Below are 15,841 nucleotides of genomic sequence, written 5' to 3'. Positions count from 1 at the left end.
TCCTCATGATGAGACTGAGGTTTAGGGTTTAGGGAAGGAAGACCAAAGAAGTAACATGTCTGCATGTTAACAAGTCAGTGAATGCGCTAATGATGGGGAGGAAGGTTGATGTCCAGTAGCCTGAGTAGTATAAGAAAAAGAGGGGTGAGGCAGGTCCCTCAGATTGGAAGAAGGCAAGTTTGATGTTCTCAGTAATGGGACTCAGTGTCTAACTTGTATAATGCCTTACAGCCCATTGGAGCCCTGTCACATTTCATGGGATAGGATAGAGGGGTTTTTAAATTTCTATGTTGCATAATGGAAACCTGAGGCCCTGAGTTGCCCAAGGTGATAGAGATAGACCAGGATCAGTTTCTCATTCCCACGACACATCCCGAAACTTTCCTCGTCACATCTCAGGCTCTAGAGTTTCTGGATTGAGCAGGCACATGAAATGTCACTGATGGACGTTTCATCGGTACATGGCCATGGGGATTTAAACGGGAAGATTTTGACTAAATGAAGGCAATTGAATGGCCTTGTATGGAGTGAGTGTGCAGGATGATGCACCTGGCCCTCTGCATGTTAGAAAAGTTAAATAACAGAGGATAAAAAGCAATGTTATTCTAACTCATGACTTCAGTACAGTTGATCATTACAGCTCCCAAATAACGAGCAGCCCCACGGTATTTCTCACCAGCCCACGTTTCTTTGAGACGACACTGTACAATAAACAAAGCAGTGACCTTTATTTGTGAGCAAGTGATTATGTATGAAGCAGCCTGTGACTTGAACCCACAGTAGAAATGTGCCCCTTCTATTTTAGCAGCTTTGAGTTTCATGAACTCAGTTGGAGAAATGAATGGGAAAGTGAAGCCAGTGGTTCTCAACCCAACTGTGCATTAGAGAGCTGCCTGGGGAGCTTCTAGAAAACGCCCACGCTGGGCCCCATCCCCAAGCTGCGGCAAGGACCAGGCCTTGGAGAAAGCCAGGAGACTTGGCCTTTCTGTCTTCTTTCTTCTGTTACAGCTCTACCCAGATCCTGATGCTAAAACCCTTCCTATCTTTTTTTTTAAGATTTTATTTTTATTTATTTGGCAGAGAGAGAGCGCACACGAGCACACACAAGAGAACACAGCAGGGGGGAGTGGGAGAGGGAGAAGCAGACTCCCCACTGAGCAGGAAGCCCAATACAGAGCTCGATCCCAGGACTCTTGAGATCATGACCTGAGCGGAAGGCAGATGCTTAACTGACTGAGCCACCCAGGCGCCCCCCTTCTTATCTTTTGATACTTACCTGAATAAAGGTTTTGGAAACTGTCAGGAGGCTGCCATTGGACTCTCACCCTACTCTTCCAGCTTGTTTGACTCGCTCTCCCCAAGCGATGAAATACGGCGTTGGGGGCTCTCACTGGTGCCCGTGCACAAAATGCATGTTCAGAAATGGTTGAGTGACTGAGCCTGCATGGTTCTGGTCCCTATGGTATATTATGTCCCCTTCCTATTCTGATGATGATTAGGAGGGAGGAGAACACTCTTCCTCTTAAGTTATTGCTTTCAGTGGGAACTCTTATTTAGAAGCAGAAATCTTATTTCCCCCAGTTATTTTCATGTCTCATTGCTTTGATTTAAAAAGAGATTATTATCTAAGTATAATTGATATACAATGTTCTAGAAACTATCTCTTTTATAAATGCATAGATATCAGCGTCTGTAGGGTACAGGCTTCTGGTTTTAACTGAAGTTTGGTCATGTTCAGAGTGACCTGACTCCTAGCCTAGCCAAGGAAGCTTCCCCTGAACATTCTGTTTCCCAGTGAGTTAAAATTATATTTACCAATTTGTTAATGGATCACATACCCTATTTGGAAAGTAAAATTTCAGTAGTGACACTTTACATCAGCAGGTGTTTTCATCCTCTCATAAGAAGACCTAGGAATTATTCCTCTGCACTAATCTGGTGGGATACCCACCCTGAAGAATTAGAAACAGTAAATAGTCCTTCTGTTCCTCTGTGGATCACTTCGTAATGAGAATGCTGGGGTGTGGGAGGTCTTGGTCTTTAGCAGGAAACTAAGTCTGCTTTTTAAAAAAAAATTGCTTTCAAATAAACAATTTAGTTAGTTTTCAGTGTCAGTGGGCTGTGGAAATATAAATGATCACATCTTTTTAAAAGATCTGGCTATCTGACCTCCCCCCCCCCGCCCCCCGAACTTGAATATTGCTGTACGGATTGGTTGTGGTGGTGGTGATCACTGAACAGTCATTAAATAACAGTGGAAAGTAGACAGTTGATGAGGAAAAAAATCAAGTAGTCATTCAGATGGTATTTTTGGTTACTTAATCTGCCTCCGAGCATATGGTCTAGTCGGCTGAAATAATTTAACAGTGACAAAATATATTTCAGTAACGGCAGATTAAAAACCTATTTATTTTCTTTTTTCCTTCCACAGTGATATTTTTATCTCTGTTAACAAATACAATGTTAGCCATTTAAAATTTATGAAGACGGCCTCTGCTGAGTCCGCAGTATACCCCGACCTTTATCATCTAGTTTTATGTGGGTAAGCATGTTTGCTTCGATGATGGTTCATGATTCAAACGTGTTACTGTAAGTGGTGTTAGTCTTTATATTGGACTGTGGACAAGAGGTCAGCGTGAGATGAAGTAAAACATTTTTTACTGGGCAGACTTGACCCTTTTGTGACTCATCTCTTGGGACGCCCATCACCTCATGGCTCCCATACCCCAGTGTGGGGGTAACTGTCTGGGTCACAGCAGTGTTCTGTCTCCCTGTGGAATATTCTGTCCTCATCTCTGCCACTCTCAGTCTTAGGCATTGACACACGAAGTGATTTTAGAATGTGCTCACCAATTCTTTGGCGGTCTTTCTCTCAAAGTGTGGGATCTAATTCCCCTCCCCTTGACTGTGGGCTGGACATAGTGATGTGCTCCTAGTCAGCAGAACGTGCTGGTGTGACAGCGTCTGGTCTCCAAGACTAAGCTATAAAAGGAGTCCTGGTGTCTGCTTCTCTCCCTCTGTCTCCCCCAGCCTTCCTCTCTTCTCAGATCTCTTACTCTGGGGGAGACCGGCTGCCATGTTGTGAGGGCGCTCAAGCAGCCCTCTGCCTGAGTCCGTGGTGAGGCACGGCGGCCACTGGCCAGCAGCCATGTGAGTGAACAATCTTGGGAGCAGCTCCTCGGCCCAGTCAGACCCAAGATGGTGGCAGCCCAGGCTGACATCTTCACTGCAGCCTCATGGGGGACCATGAGCCAGAGCCACCCAGATTCCTGACTCTCAGAAGCGGTGTGAGATAATAAATGTTTCTTGTTTCAAGCTTCTCAGTTTTGAGGGTACTTGTTTTGCAGTGGTTGATAACACGATAAGTCACGTAGCCCTTCTGGGTCGCTTTTCTCATCGGGGACAAGAAACAGTGACGAAACAGTGCCCCGAACAAGCTGATGACAATCTATTCATACACAAAAGGCTGCTCGCAAAACCAGCTGACCTTCTCTGCTGCCCCCACACTGGCCTTTTTGCCCCGACACCTGGCGGGACACACTGACACCTGGCTCTGGCAAAAGCCAAGCCCACTTGTTATTTATTTCTTCTTGTTTTGAAACAGAGACAGATCATATTGGGAATATGATGGGGAATATTCTTTTAATCACTGAAGCTATATTTACACTTAATTAATTTTCATAACTACTCAATAAGCCAACCTACTGGATTTACTGTTTCTGAAAAGAATGCCGTTTTATTAAAACTCGTTGCTCTTTTATCTTCTTGGAAACAGGATGAATTTTGGCTATTGTACTCTCTAATTACGGTAGATAAATAGATATCACTTAGTCATTTATTTCCATCTGATCTCTGTCCCGGCCTGATTTAATGCCATTTGTGCTCCAGGTAATAGACTGCTTCTGTTGTACACATTTGTAAGAACAATGTGGGTGAAGGGCATATCTAGAGCTTCTAAAGACTCCATGGAAACTCACCCAATTCAAATACGAATAATAGCAGCTGAGAGCTCAGGTCACTTAGTAAGGAGAAGGACAGGAAATTGAGTTTACATTATGTGGCTCAAACACTGTTTAACAGAGGCGAGACTGTCTCGTGCCATATGGGCTCTCCGGGTCTTTCCTGCAGTGTTGTCAAAATGGGAAAGTCGAGCTGGGCAACAGCATCCTCCCTGCTCCACGATTGGTGATGTGGTTGGCAGACCTCTGCTTAAACTTCCCTGACAGAGTCCAGTGTTGGGCCAGAACCACTGAGCCTGCCCTTGTCCACATTGGTCAGCAGCATGGGCTGTCTGTGGGTTAGTCATTATGCATCGGTGTCGACAGCCCTCCTCGGAGGGTGAAGGGTGGGAGAGCCAACGCAGAGATGGGGCTGCAGCCTGGGGAAGAAAAGCAGGCTTACCAGATCACGGGCTTTGGATTCTCTGCAAATTCTGACCCAGCATCAAACCACATCATTACTCCTCTAATCTCAGCAGTTTCTCCTTGTCACTAAAAAGAGGACCTGTCTGTCACTGCATCATTTTCTCTTAACAGGGAGCAGACAAATAGATCAGTTGGTAGCACATCCTGGCTGTCAGTGGGTCATGGGCACGAGCGGCTTCTCCACATATTTACATTCCACGCGTTTCCCCTGTGAAACGAGCCACTGGTGTAAATAAGTCTCATAATGTATGTAGATGTATGGCGGGGGGGGGTGGTTGTAATGAAGTGCTTCCGCTGCAGAGTGGGTGAAGCCAGTCAAATCAATCTGAGTAAGTAGCGTGGGTTTTTTTTTTTTTTCAACTCTGTTTATTATTATGGAACCAACATACAACCAGCACCACACTTGGTGCCCCGTGGGGATATGCACGAAATGTGACAAGGCCCTCCTGCCCTCCAAGGACCTCAAGTGCTTTTGGATACCAAACGTACGTGAAATAGGTAGAAAGTATAAGAAAGTGCTGGGTCTACCTGGTCCCCAGGAATGCTCGGGCCGTGCGACCTTCAGCTTAGTGGCCCAGTGGATAGAGGCTGGTGGTGTCCTCAGACCCCCATGGCTTGAACCCGAGGCTCCAGCTCCTGGGCCACAGCTCTTCCCAACCTGCTGTGTGTCCTGCCTGCCCCTAGAGTGTTAGCATCTCCCCCCCCCCGCCGCTGCGGGACCCATTCTCACTCAGCTCACACCCTCCCTGGATGCTCTCACATGCTCACCGGCAGCTTCCATTGTCTCCTGCCTTTCCAGAGCTACAGCCGTGTGTGTTCTGTGTTTGGTATCTCTCTGTAACCCCAACATTTCCCAAACAGACTCATCTCTATTTTCCGGGGCCCTCCTTACCCCACCCACACTACTTTCTCGTGTTCCTGAGTGGTGAGTGCCTCTCCTGGCTGAAACGTCCAGGTAGAAAACCTGCAGCTCTGATTCCTTCCTTCCTTCTTGCTCTCCCCTTCCAGTCACTGCCCCATGGCTATGCCGACCTCCTCTCTACATCTCCAGGATCCGGATTTGAGCCAGCTCACCATGGTCCCTTGTTTCATTGCCCTCATGGCCCCCTGGCCTCTCTTCTGTCCCCTCCATCTGCTCCCTACGCTACAGACAAAGCGATGTTTCTGGAAAACAAGTCTCAAGTCTCAGTATCTTGCCGCTTCCATGTCTGTTTTCTGTCTTTCAGGCTCTTCACTCCATCACAAACTTCATCTCCCTACTCCCATCATTTCATCTTGCCAGGTCAATTCTTGACCCCCTCAGATCTCTGCCAAGGTGCCACTTCTTGTGCACAGGCTTCTCAGAGCCTTCTCGACACTCCTGCCAGAGTGCCCTGCCCCCACAGTCTTCAGGGTGTGTGACACTGTGCCATCATTGTTGGATGCTTGTCTGCACCCCATCGGGCACGCTCGGCCAAGGTGCAGCTGCCTGGTCCCCACCATGTCTCTGGGGACCTTCTTCAGTCCAGCAAAGGCCATGGGTCAGGGTTACGGGAAGAGAGTGGAACATGACAAGTGTCTGGAAGGGTGAGGGGTTGACAGGTGGTGGGTCGTACACGGGCAGTGGCTGTCTCAGCCAGTGAATCCAATCAGTGATCCTGAACGATCAGGAACTTACAGTGATCAGACATATCCTGAGATGAATGGTTAATACATTGTTTTGCTTCACTTGTGTTTATCTAGTTGGTAGAGGGCGAAGATATTTTATCTAAAGGCAGTACAGGAGAATGATTGAGACCACAGAATCAATACTAAATCCCCCGAGGTTCGAATCTCGCCTTGTTGTGTCCTTTGTGCTACGTAAGCTGTCAGTGCCTCAACTTCCTCATCTGTAAAATGGGGCTAATAAGAGCACCGTAAGGACCGTAAGGAAGATCAGTGTGTGTGCAATGTTTAGAATGGGGCTTGGCACCTCCTAAGCGCTCTGTTAGCGGCCTCAGCAGTTCCTCCTTTTCTTCCTCATTTTACTCTAGGAGCAGGTAGTTACCATGGTAATTTGCAGTTCTTGACTCGGGAGTCCAGAATAAAAGAGTCCTTTGCGAATGACCTCTTAGAAACGTATCCTTGGATTTTTATGATATTGTGAGACTCGGGCTCTTGTAACTTGGTTTAAACTGCATCCTGATTGAGAAGAAGCCACCTTTAGCTTCTTACTCACTGTATGACCTGTGTGGGCAAACCGCTTAGGCTCCCTGATCTTCCACATCCCCATTGTGAAATAGGAATTATAAACGGCCAGGGTGGACGTGGCAGGGACGAGAACAGGTGGTGCAGAGTAGGCATTCATAAATGACACTTAGCGTCATTTCACCTTTTTGGGACTTAGCCATTCAGCACGTTCTGGGCTCCAGCTTTAGTTTTGTGGTGGGCGTGGTGGAGTGGCAGGGGGTCGGGAGGTTAAGGAATGTTGCTTATGGACTCGTCAGTCTTGCCTGTGGGGAGAAGGAAGCATTTATTTGGCAAGAAAACATGGATGGGTGACCTGCCTCACTGTTGATTTTGTCGACGGTACAGCTAATGCCTTGGTTCTTACACGTAGAAAGTAAGGCACAGGCCCCACCAGCAACTTTCACTTTTGATTTTGTTCAAGTACAAGGTTAAATGGTTTGATCCATTAGCCAGTGTAATGCCTGTGGGAGAAAAAGTTATTAGCCACAAAATGCTACAAGCAAGCTGCAAAATAAGAATTAATAATGCTTAATTAAAAGTCTGCACAGCGTGACTCTGGTTACTTCGTTACTTACTGAATTAGTATTCATATTTTTCCATATATTGTAAAGGCAGTAGGTTAGATTCTCTCTCTCCCATGCATTTGCCAAGCTTGCTGCGAAATCATTGCCGATAGTAAATTGAAAGTTTATTTTTAACCAAATAAGCTCAAAAGCCAAGTTATAAACACCTTTGGAAAAAATTTTGCAGTAAAAAAGACTCGAATTGGGACACAGATACATTTTAATACGTTTGTTAAAATGCGGGATAAAATCTTCAAAATCCCAGCACTTGGGGCATTGAAGGCCCGAGGCCTTGTGACAGCTGGGTGGGGCTAGGGCTGCAGGGCACAGGAGGGCTCCTCACCAGCCCGCTCTTTCTGCGGTGGGGTCATCCGCCTGGGTGCCCCCACCCATCATTTCCATGGTGACCAACCCAGCTGCGTCACTGAGGAAGCAACTGAAGGAAAAGCTGGTCTCAAGACGGAGGAAGCTTAGGCGTGGTTTCTCTTTAATTCCTGTACCGTTTGAGTAAAAATGCAGATCATTGGCAAAGCAAGTTGCATTTGGGAAAAATGTGTCTGATTTGGCCCAGACCCTGAGGATAGCCCTCCTTACACAGCTCACTTTACATTTTGAAGAGCCAAAATGTCTCCAGTGGTCAGCTTTTGCACAACACACAGCCCATGCTGGTCCAAAGGAACGCTAGCTGGACAGACCTGTGCGGAACTGGTCGGGTCGCCCCCGAGGGAGGGCTTAATGCTGCAGATCATCCCGACAGCATCTGCTTGGCTCACAGAAGTCTGTGTAGGAAATGACTAGCCATGGGACATTTCTGATCTGGGTTATATACAGAAGCCTTTCTTCCTTGATTCGCAGAAATCAGATTCCAAGTAGTTGAAAAGTATATTTAGCTCTGTGGTCATGGAGATGTTTTTTAGTTTGATTTAATGTTGATGGATTAGAGTAAATTGTTTGTGCAGATGAGCTGAATAAATTCTGCCAGAGCTTATATCTTATTCTGGTTTCACATTAAACCTTTAATTTACAGCTCTGTTCCATTGGCAGTCTTAATAGAGTAAGCCCTAGGAAAAGCTTGGCTGGTCCTTTCTCCCTCCACTGTTATTCAGTGGAATTAAATCATTTAGCAACCTCAGAGGAGGGCTCCAAGGGGCCTGGAGGGAGAATTGGGTCCTAGGGTGTCCTTAAACCATCTAAGATGTCTGGAGAGCTACCGTGATTTTAATGGCTTTAATTTAACCACTATTGAATTATTTTATTTAATCTACTTTCCCCATCTCCCTTCCCTACCTTCGAAGATCCACAGAGCCCTGGGAATTTCCGGAGTATTTCCTGCCCATGGATATGCAGTGCAAATGTAAAATGAAGAGGGAAGCGGAAATCTTCCTTCCCACTCCCACACTTTTCTTCCCTCGCCTCTCCACTGTCTGAGAAGTCCTGGGATGGAGGTCCTGGAGATGGGCATTCTCTCTCTCATCATTTGCATCCCCGGGGCTCACTGGCATCCTAACACTTAACTGTTTATTGAACTGGTGAATGCAGGTGTGCTTGAAAAACTGATCAACTCATTTGGTGTCTTTGTTCCCCTTAGGAGGACTGGAATGAAATTGACCCAATTAAAAAGAAAGATCTTCATCACAGCAACGGGGATGAGAAAGCACAAAGCATGGAGACCCTTCCTCCAGGTACTGCAGCAGCCCCTGGGGACCCATCCAGCCTTGGGCTGGTGGCTGGTGGCTAGTGGCTGGGAAGTCCTCTTGCTCAGAAACTGAATGAGCTGAATGTGGCCTATGGAGCCTGAGGGATAGAGAATGGATTTCATAGGGCTGCTGGAGACACTGCCCTATAGCAATGTTTTGGGGACTTCCTTCAAGCCCATTAGTGGGTGGTGAAATAAGTTTACTAGGAGATGACCAAAATTTGTTGCAAGAAAAAAAATAGAATAAAATAGAAAACACAAGATAGTATATCGGTTCCCAAATTTTTTTGAAAGACTAGTTTTTAGAGCAATTTTAGGTTCACAGCAAAATTGTGTATAAAGGACAGAGATTCCCATATACCTCCTGCTCCTACACGTGTGCACCTCCCCCAGGGTCAACATATCCCACCAGAGTAGTCCACTGCTACAATCAGGGTACCAACATTGACACATTACAGCCACCCCGAGTCCATAGTTCATATTAGGATTCACTCTTGGTGGTGTACATTCGGTGGGTTTTAACAAACGTACAGGAACATGAATCCACCATTACAGTATCCTACAGTGTAGTTTCACTGCCCTAAACATCCTCTGTGTTCCGACTCTTCATTCCTCCCTCCCCCCAATCCCTGACAACCACAGATCCTTGAACTGTCTCCATAGTTTTGCCTTTTCCAGAATGTCATGTAGTTAGACTCATATTACTGTATGTTGCCTTTTCAGATTGGCTTGTCTCACTTAGTAATGTGTAATGAAGGTTCCTCCATGTCTTTTCGTGGCTTGTTGGTGTGTTTGTTCTTATCACTGAATAGTATTTTGTTGTCTGAATGGACCACAGTTTATCCATGCACCTACTGAAGGACATCTTGGTTCCTTCTAAGCTGTGGCAGTTGTGAATAGAACTGCTATAAAGAGCTGTGTGCAGGTTTTTTTGTAGCTGTACGTTTTCAGGTCAGCTGGGTAAGTACCGAGGAGTAAGACTGCTGGATCATAAAGTAAGACTGTGTGTAGTGTTGTGAGAAACTACCAAACTGTCTTCCAAAGTGGCTGTACCATTTTGCATTCCCACCAGCAGTGAATGAGAGTTCCTCTTGCTCCACATCTTCAGCAGCATTTGATGTTGTCAGTGTCTTTAATTTGAGCTATTACAACAGGTGGGAAGTAGAATCTCATTGTTTAAATTTGCATTTCCCTAATGGTATATGATACTGAGTTCTTTTGATATACTCATTTACCTCTGTTTATCTCCTTTGGGGAGGCATCTATTCAGGTCTTTCACCCATTTTTTTAAGTGGATTGCTAACTTTCTTTTGAATTTTAAGCACTCTTTATATATTTTGGTTAACAGTCCTCCATCAGATATGTCGTCTGCAAATATTTTTTCTCAGTCTTTGGCTTGTCTTCTCATTTTCTTTACAGTGTCTTACCTAAAACAAATTTGAATGAGGTTTAGCTTTATCAATTCTTTCATGGATCACGCCTTTGGTGTTTTATCTAAAAAGTCATCGCCATACCAGAGATCATCTAGGTTTTTTTCCTATATTATGTTTCAGGAGTCTTATAATAATTTGGTTTTATATTCAGGTCTGTGATCCATTTTGAGCTAATTTTTGAGAAGGGTATAAGTTTTGTGTCTAGATTTATTTATTTGCTTATTTATGTATTTATTGCTTGCGTGTGGTTGTCCAGTGTAAGTTTTGTGTCTAGATTTATTTATTTATTGCTTGTTTGCCTGTGGTTGTCCAGTTGTTCCAGCGCCATTTGTTGGAAGGACTATCCTTTGTCAAAGATCAGTTGACTATGTTTATGTGGGTCCACTTCTGGGCTCCAACTTTGTTCTTTCTCTTTAATGTTGTGTTGGTTATTCTGTTTGTTTGTTTGTTTGTTTGTTGCCTTTTATATACTTCAGAATCTGTTGATACCCACAGAATACCTTTCTGGGCTTTTTGTTTAGATTGTGTCAAATTTATAGATCAAGTTGATAACAATGGACATCTTGACAGTATTGAGGCTTCCTACCTGTGAACATGGAATATCTCTCCATTTATTTAAAGTTCTTTTTATTTTTATCCTCAGTTTTAGAGTTTTGCTCATATAAATTTTGTGCCTATTTTGTTAGATTTATACCACACTTGGGGGGCACTAAAGTAAATGGTATTGTGTTTTTAATTTCAAATTCCCCTTGTTCATTGTTCATACATAAGAAAGCAATTGACTTTTGTATATTAACCCTGTATCCTGCAACCTTGTTGTAATTACTTATTAGTTCTAGGAGTTTTTGATTCTTTTAGGTTTTCTACATAGACAGTCATATCATCTGCAAACATTATACTTTTTGTTTCCTTGTCTTATTGCCTTAGCTGGGACTTCTAGTATGATGTTGGAAAGTGGTACACATCCTTGCCATATTTCTGATCTTAGGAGGAAAGCTTCTAGTTTCTCACCATTAAGTGTGAAGTTAGCTTTAGGGTTTTTGTAGATGTTCTTTATGAAGCTGAAGAAGTTTTCCTTCTGTTCCTAGTTTGCTGAGAGTTTTTATCATGAATGAGTTGGATTTTGTCAAGTGGATTACATTAATTGATTTTCACATGTTGAACCAGCCTTGCATACCTAAGATAAATCCTGCTTGGTCATGGTATATAATTCTTTTTATACATTGTTGGATTTAATTTGCTAATATTTTGTTGATTTTTGCGTCTATATTCATAAGAGATATTGGTTTGTTATTTTCTCGTAATGTCCTTGTCTGGTTTTGTTGTTAGGGTAATGTTGGCTTCATAGAATGAGTTAGGAAGTATTCCCTTTGTGTCTATATTTTGAAGGAGATTGTAGAGAATTAGTATGGTTTGTTCCTTAAATGTTTGGTAGATTTCACCAGTGAACCCATCTGGGCTCAGTGCTTTCTGTTTTGGAAGCAGATTTCTTGTAGATAACATACAGTCAGTTGGGTCTTGTTTTTTGATCTGTTCTGACAATCTCTGTCTTTTAATTGGTGTATTTAGACCATCGCCATTTAAAGTGGTTATTAATATAACTGTATTGATATTTACCATATTTGTTACTCTTTTCTATTCCTTGCCCTTGTTCCTTTCTTATTTTTGTCTTCCGCACTTTTTTCTGCTTTCCATAGCTTTCATTGAGCATTTTACATGATTCCATTTTTCTCTCCTATTTTTTCCCTTAGTTTTAGTGATTGCCCTAGAGTTTGCAATATGTATTTACAACTAATCCAAGTCTAATTTAAAATAGCACTAGCCCTCTTCACAGTGTATCTTATAACAAAATATTAAGAATTCTTTCCTCCCATTCCTTATATCATCACTGTCATTCATTTCACATATATGTGTGTACATAAACATATATATAAGCATACATAATCAAATACATTGTTGCTATTATTATTTTGAACAAACTGTTATCATTAGATGGATTAAGATAATTAAGATAAGAAAACTAGAGTTGTCATTTTACCATCACTTATTCCTTCTCTGATGTTCTTACTGTCACTCTGGAGATCTGAGTTTCTGCCCTGTATCATTTTCCTTTTCTCTGAAGAGCTTCTTTTAATAGATCTTGCAAGGCAGGTCTACTGGCAACATATTGCCTCAATTTTTGTTGTCTGGGAAAGTCTTTATTTCTCCTTCACTTTTGGAAGATTATTTTCACAGAGTATAGAAGTCTAGATTGGCCTTTTTTTTTTTCCCTCTTAGCACTTCAGATATTTCATTCCACTCTCTTCTTGCTTGCATGGTTTTTGAGAAGTTGGATAGAATTCTCATCTTTGTTTCTCTAAAGCTGTTTTTCCCCCCTCTGTCTTCTTCCAAGAGTTTTTTAAAAAATCATTAATTTTCTACAGTTTGAATGTGCTATGTCTAAGTATAGTTTTTGTTTTTATGTTTTCTGTTTGTTTGTTTATTTTTGTTATTTATCCTGCTTGGTGTTCTCTGAGCTTCCTAGAGCTGTGTTTTGGTGTCTGACATTAATTTGAGGAAATTCTCAGTCATTATCACTTCAAATAATTCTTTTATTCCTGTCTCTCTTTCTTCTCATTCTGGTATTCCCATCACATGCATGTGTACACTTTTGGTAGTTGCCCAACATTTCTTGGATACTCTGTTCTGATTTTTTTCAGGTTTTGTTATTATTTTTTTTTAATCTTTGCTTTTCCATTTGGAAGTTTCTCCTGTCTTATCCTCAAGCTCAAAGATTCTTCCATCAGCTGTGCCCAGCCATCAGCACCATTCTTCATTTCTGTTACAGTGTTTTTGATCTCCAGTAATTCTTTATGATTTTTTATGAGAATTTTCATCTCTCTGTTTACATTATTCATTTGTCCTTCCATGTTGTCTACTTTTTTCCATTAGAGCTTTTAACATATTAATTATGGTTGTTTTAAATTCATGGTATGATAATCCCAACATCCCTGCCATATCTGAGTCTGTTTTGACGCTTGCTTTGTCTCTTCAAACTATGTTTTTGCCTTTTAGTATGCCTTGTAAGTTTTTCTTCAGCACTAGGTATGATGTGCTGGGTAAAAGGAACTCCAGTAAATAGGCCTTTAGTGATGTGGTGATCAGTTCTAGATGGGGAAGGGATTTTAAGACATATATGAAGAGGAAGGGGAAGCCATAGTCATATGATAGGTCTGTGCCCCTGGGCTGTCAGCTTCACAAATGCTTCTCAGTTTCTCTCCCACAGAGGTGGGACAGGGTGGCCAGAGGTGATTAAAAAGGAGTATTTCCCTTCCTCCATGTAGAAGGCTAGGGGCAGGCTGGAGTTGAGTATTTTCCTTTCCCCAGGTTGCTTAGGCTCTGATAAACTCCCAATAGGTTAGCTGTGATAAATAGTTTCTCTTGTGGGCAGGCCTTGTTAAGAACAGAATGCTCTGGCATATTTCAAAATGATTCTTTTTCTTCTCCCCCTGCTGGAAGCATGAAGAGATCTGTCTCCCAGTATTCATGATGAGAAACCGAGTTAAGCTCCTGGAGGTAAAACTCACAGAGGCATGGGGTCCCACCTGTGGCTGATGCCCCTGGAGTTTTTATCTCTTGGGCTTGTCCACAGTGACCTCCTGCTGTTCATCCACTACAGTTCAGGTTTCATTACCCAGACGGGATTCCCCCAGAGGTTGCTGCTCCAGCAAGCTGTGATTCTCTGTATTCACCTGTTGGTCTCTCCAGTTTTTAGAGTAGCAGGGTGCTCTATGATCTCACTTCTCTGAGTGAGCTAAGAGGAGTTGTTGGTTGATTTTTTGCCTTGTTCAGCTTTTTGCTTATTATTAGGATGGAGTGATGACTTCCAAGCTCTTTTCACACTGGACCAGAAACTGGAAGTTGGTTTGTGGAATTTTTACTTTTATGGTGATGAAGAGTTTGTACATTCGTGTTTCTTACTGAGGTTGGATAAACATCACCCCAGGGAGTATAGGCTCTCCTTTGTCAACACCCTTCCCATTGTCCCAGATGCACTAGACGGGAATGTGTACATGCTCGCATTAGATGTATCCATTAGGGTGGCCCCCTCTCTTCTTCCCCAACTCCTGGATGAGTCATGCAGCCCGAGCCAGAGTTCCTTCCTATGTAAAACAGGCATTACCCACATAGTGGGGAGCATCTGAATGGAATACTTAGCTAATAAGCTTTTCTTTATTATAATAATAGGATATGCTTCTACTGTGTGGATTAATGAGAGACTTCCTGTTAAACAAGTGTTCTAGTGGATTTTAACACATATATGAAGAGGAGGAGGGAAGCCATCTTCAGGACATATACTAGAGTCATACTCTAGTTACAATCAGTTCAGTGTGGCATTGACCCTGGCTTTCATGTTTTCAGCCGTTATATAGTTGATTTTCTTCAGAGATAGGAATGTACTGATTTTCCTCTTTTTTGAGTTATTACTAATAACTTTTGATGAAGGCACCGTGTCCTTTTATTTTTCCAAAGGATTTTATCTGTTTTCGTTGTGACCTCTTTTTCTCACTAAATCAGCATACACATGAGTTTTTCCTTTAGAAGTTATTTTGCTATGATTAAGAAACATATTTCCCGCAAAAATGACGGGCACTGCCAGAATTTTGTGGTCTGCAAGGAACCACTGCTCATCGCACTTTCCACTGTGTAAAGTGGGTTGCTCAGAAACTCAGTAGCTTCCTGTGTTCTAGGTGTTGGATATCTAGCAGTTGTAGACAGATGGGTAGGAGGCAGCACAAAGCTGAATATAGGAGCCTGGTGTTTTCCAGCATGGCCACAAAACCCACTGACAGATGTAAGAGCCAGATTAAAGATAGCAGTGATGCTCCCGGGCAATGGCACCAGCTTCTTTGACCAAACACCCTATTAGCAAAAAATATTTTGAGTATATCTCACTCTCCCTCTTTCTTAAAATACTCCTAGATAAAACACATATTACCATACTAATTTATTGATGCATTCCAAAGCATATTTTAAATATGATATTATAAAGGATTAGGAAAAATACTTGAAAATCTCTACCGTTTCTTTACCCCAGAAGGGTGTCTTACGTGTCCCCACTCTGGACACCTCTGCTCTTGGGTCAGCCGTGGCCACAAAAGCCCAGGTTATTGTTTTAACTCGATTTCCTGTCCCAGCCCCGCCTACTTTGGTTAGAATCTGGAATTTCAATAAAACATGCCAGTCAAGTCGCTGTGGCCGAGGGGAGGCCTGGAGGCTGGGGTCCCGGCCTTCAGTTTCTGTTGGAAGCTCAGTCACGCATGTTCCCATTCGTGGGGCTTGTGGCGCACAGACCAAGCCGCACCCTGAGCCAGGGCACAGCCGAGAAGGGTTTTGTGAGCGCTGTGCAGGAGCAGAACCACAAATGTGAGTGCCAGCAGCCGAATTTATAAACAACCGCATCCAACGTTTGCCTTTTAGAGACCTGTGATTTCCTCACCAAGTTCTCCAGTCGAAACCCAGTCCGTGAAGGAGGTC

At 43.1% G+C, this 15,841-nt stretch overlaps 1 protein-coding gene across 10 annotated transcripts in view; it reads left to right on the top strand.

Moving 5' to 3' along the window:
* GALNT2 (polypeptide N-acetylgalactosaminyltransferase 2) overlaps positions 1 to 15,841 on the top strand; it is a 181,244-nt gene that overhangs the window by 85,395 nt on the left and 80,008 nt on the right. For all 10 annotated transcript variants that reach the window (XR_003520303.2, XR_003520306.1, XR_003520305.1 and 7 more), the window contains exon 2: positions 8,784 to 8,877. Coding sequence is in view for 5 of the 10 variants with exons in the window: in XM_027595938.2 (XP_027451739.1) it covers positions 8,784 to 8,877 (94 nt within the window). In the remaining 5 variants the exon portion in view is untranslated. The remainder of the gene's footprint in view (positions 1 to 8,783; positions 8,878 to 15,841) is intronic.

This window comes from Zalophus californianus, chromosome 15 (genome assembly GCF_009762305.2).
Source record: "Zalophus californianus isolate mZalCal1 chromosome 15, mZalCal1.pri.v2, whole genome shotgun sequence".
Lineage (NCBI taxonomy): Eukaryota > Metazoa > Chordata > Mammalia > Carnivora > Otariidae > Zalophus > Zalophus californianus.
The sequence above is the reverse complement of the archived record's forward strand: the minus strand, read 5'-3'. Positions and strand labels throughout refer to the sequence as shown.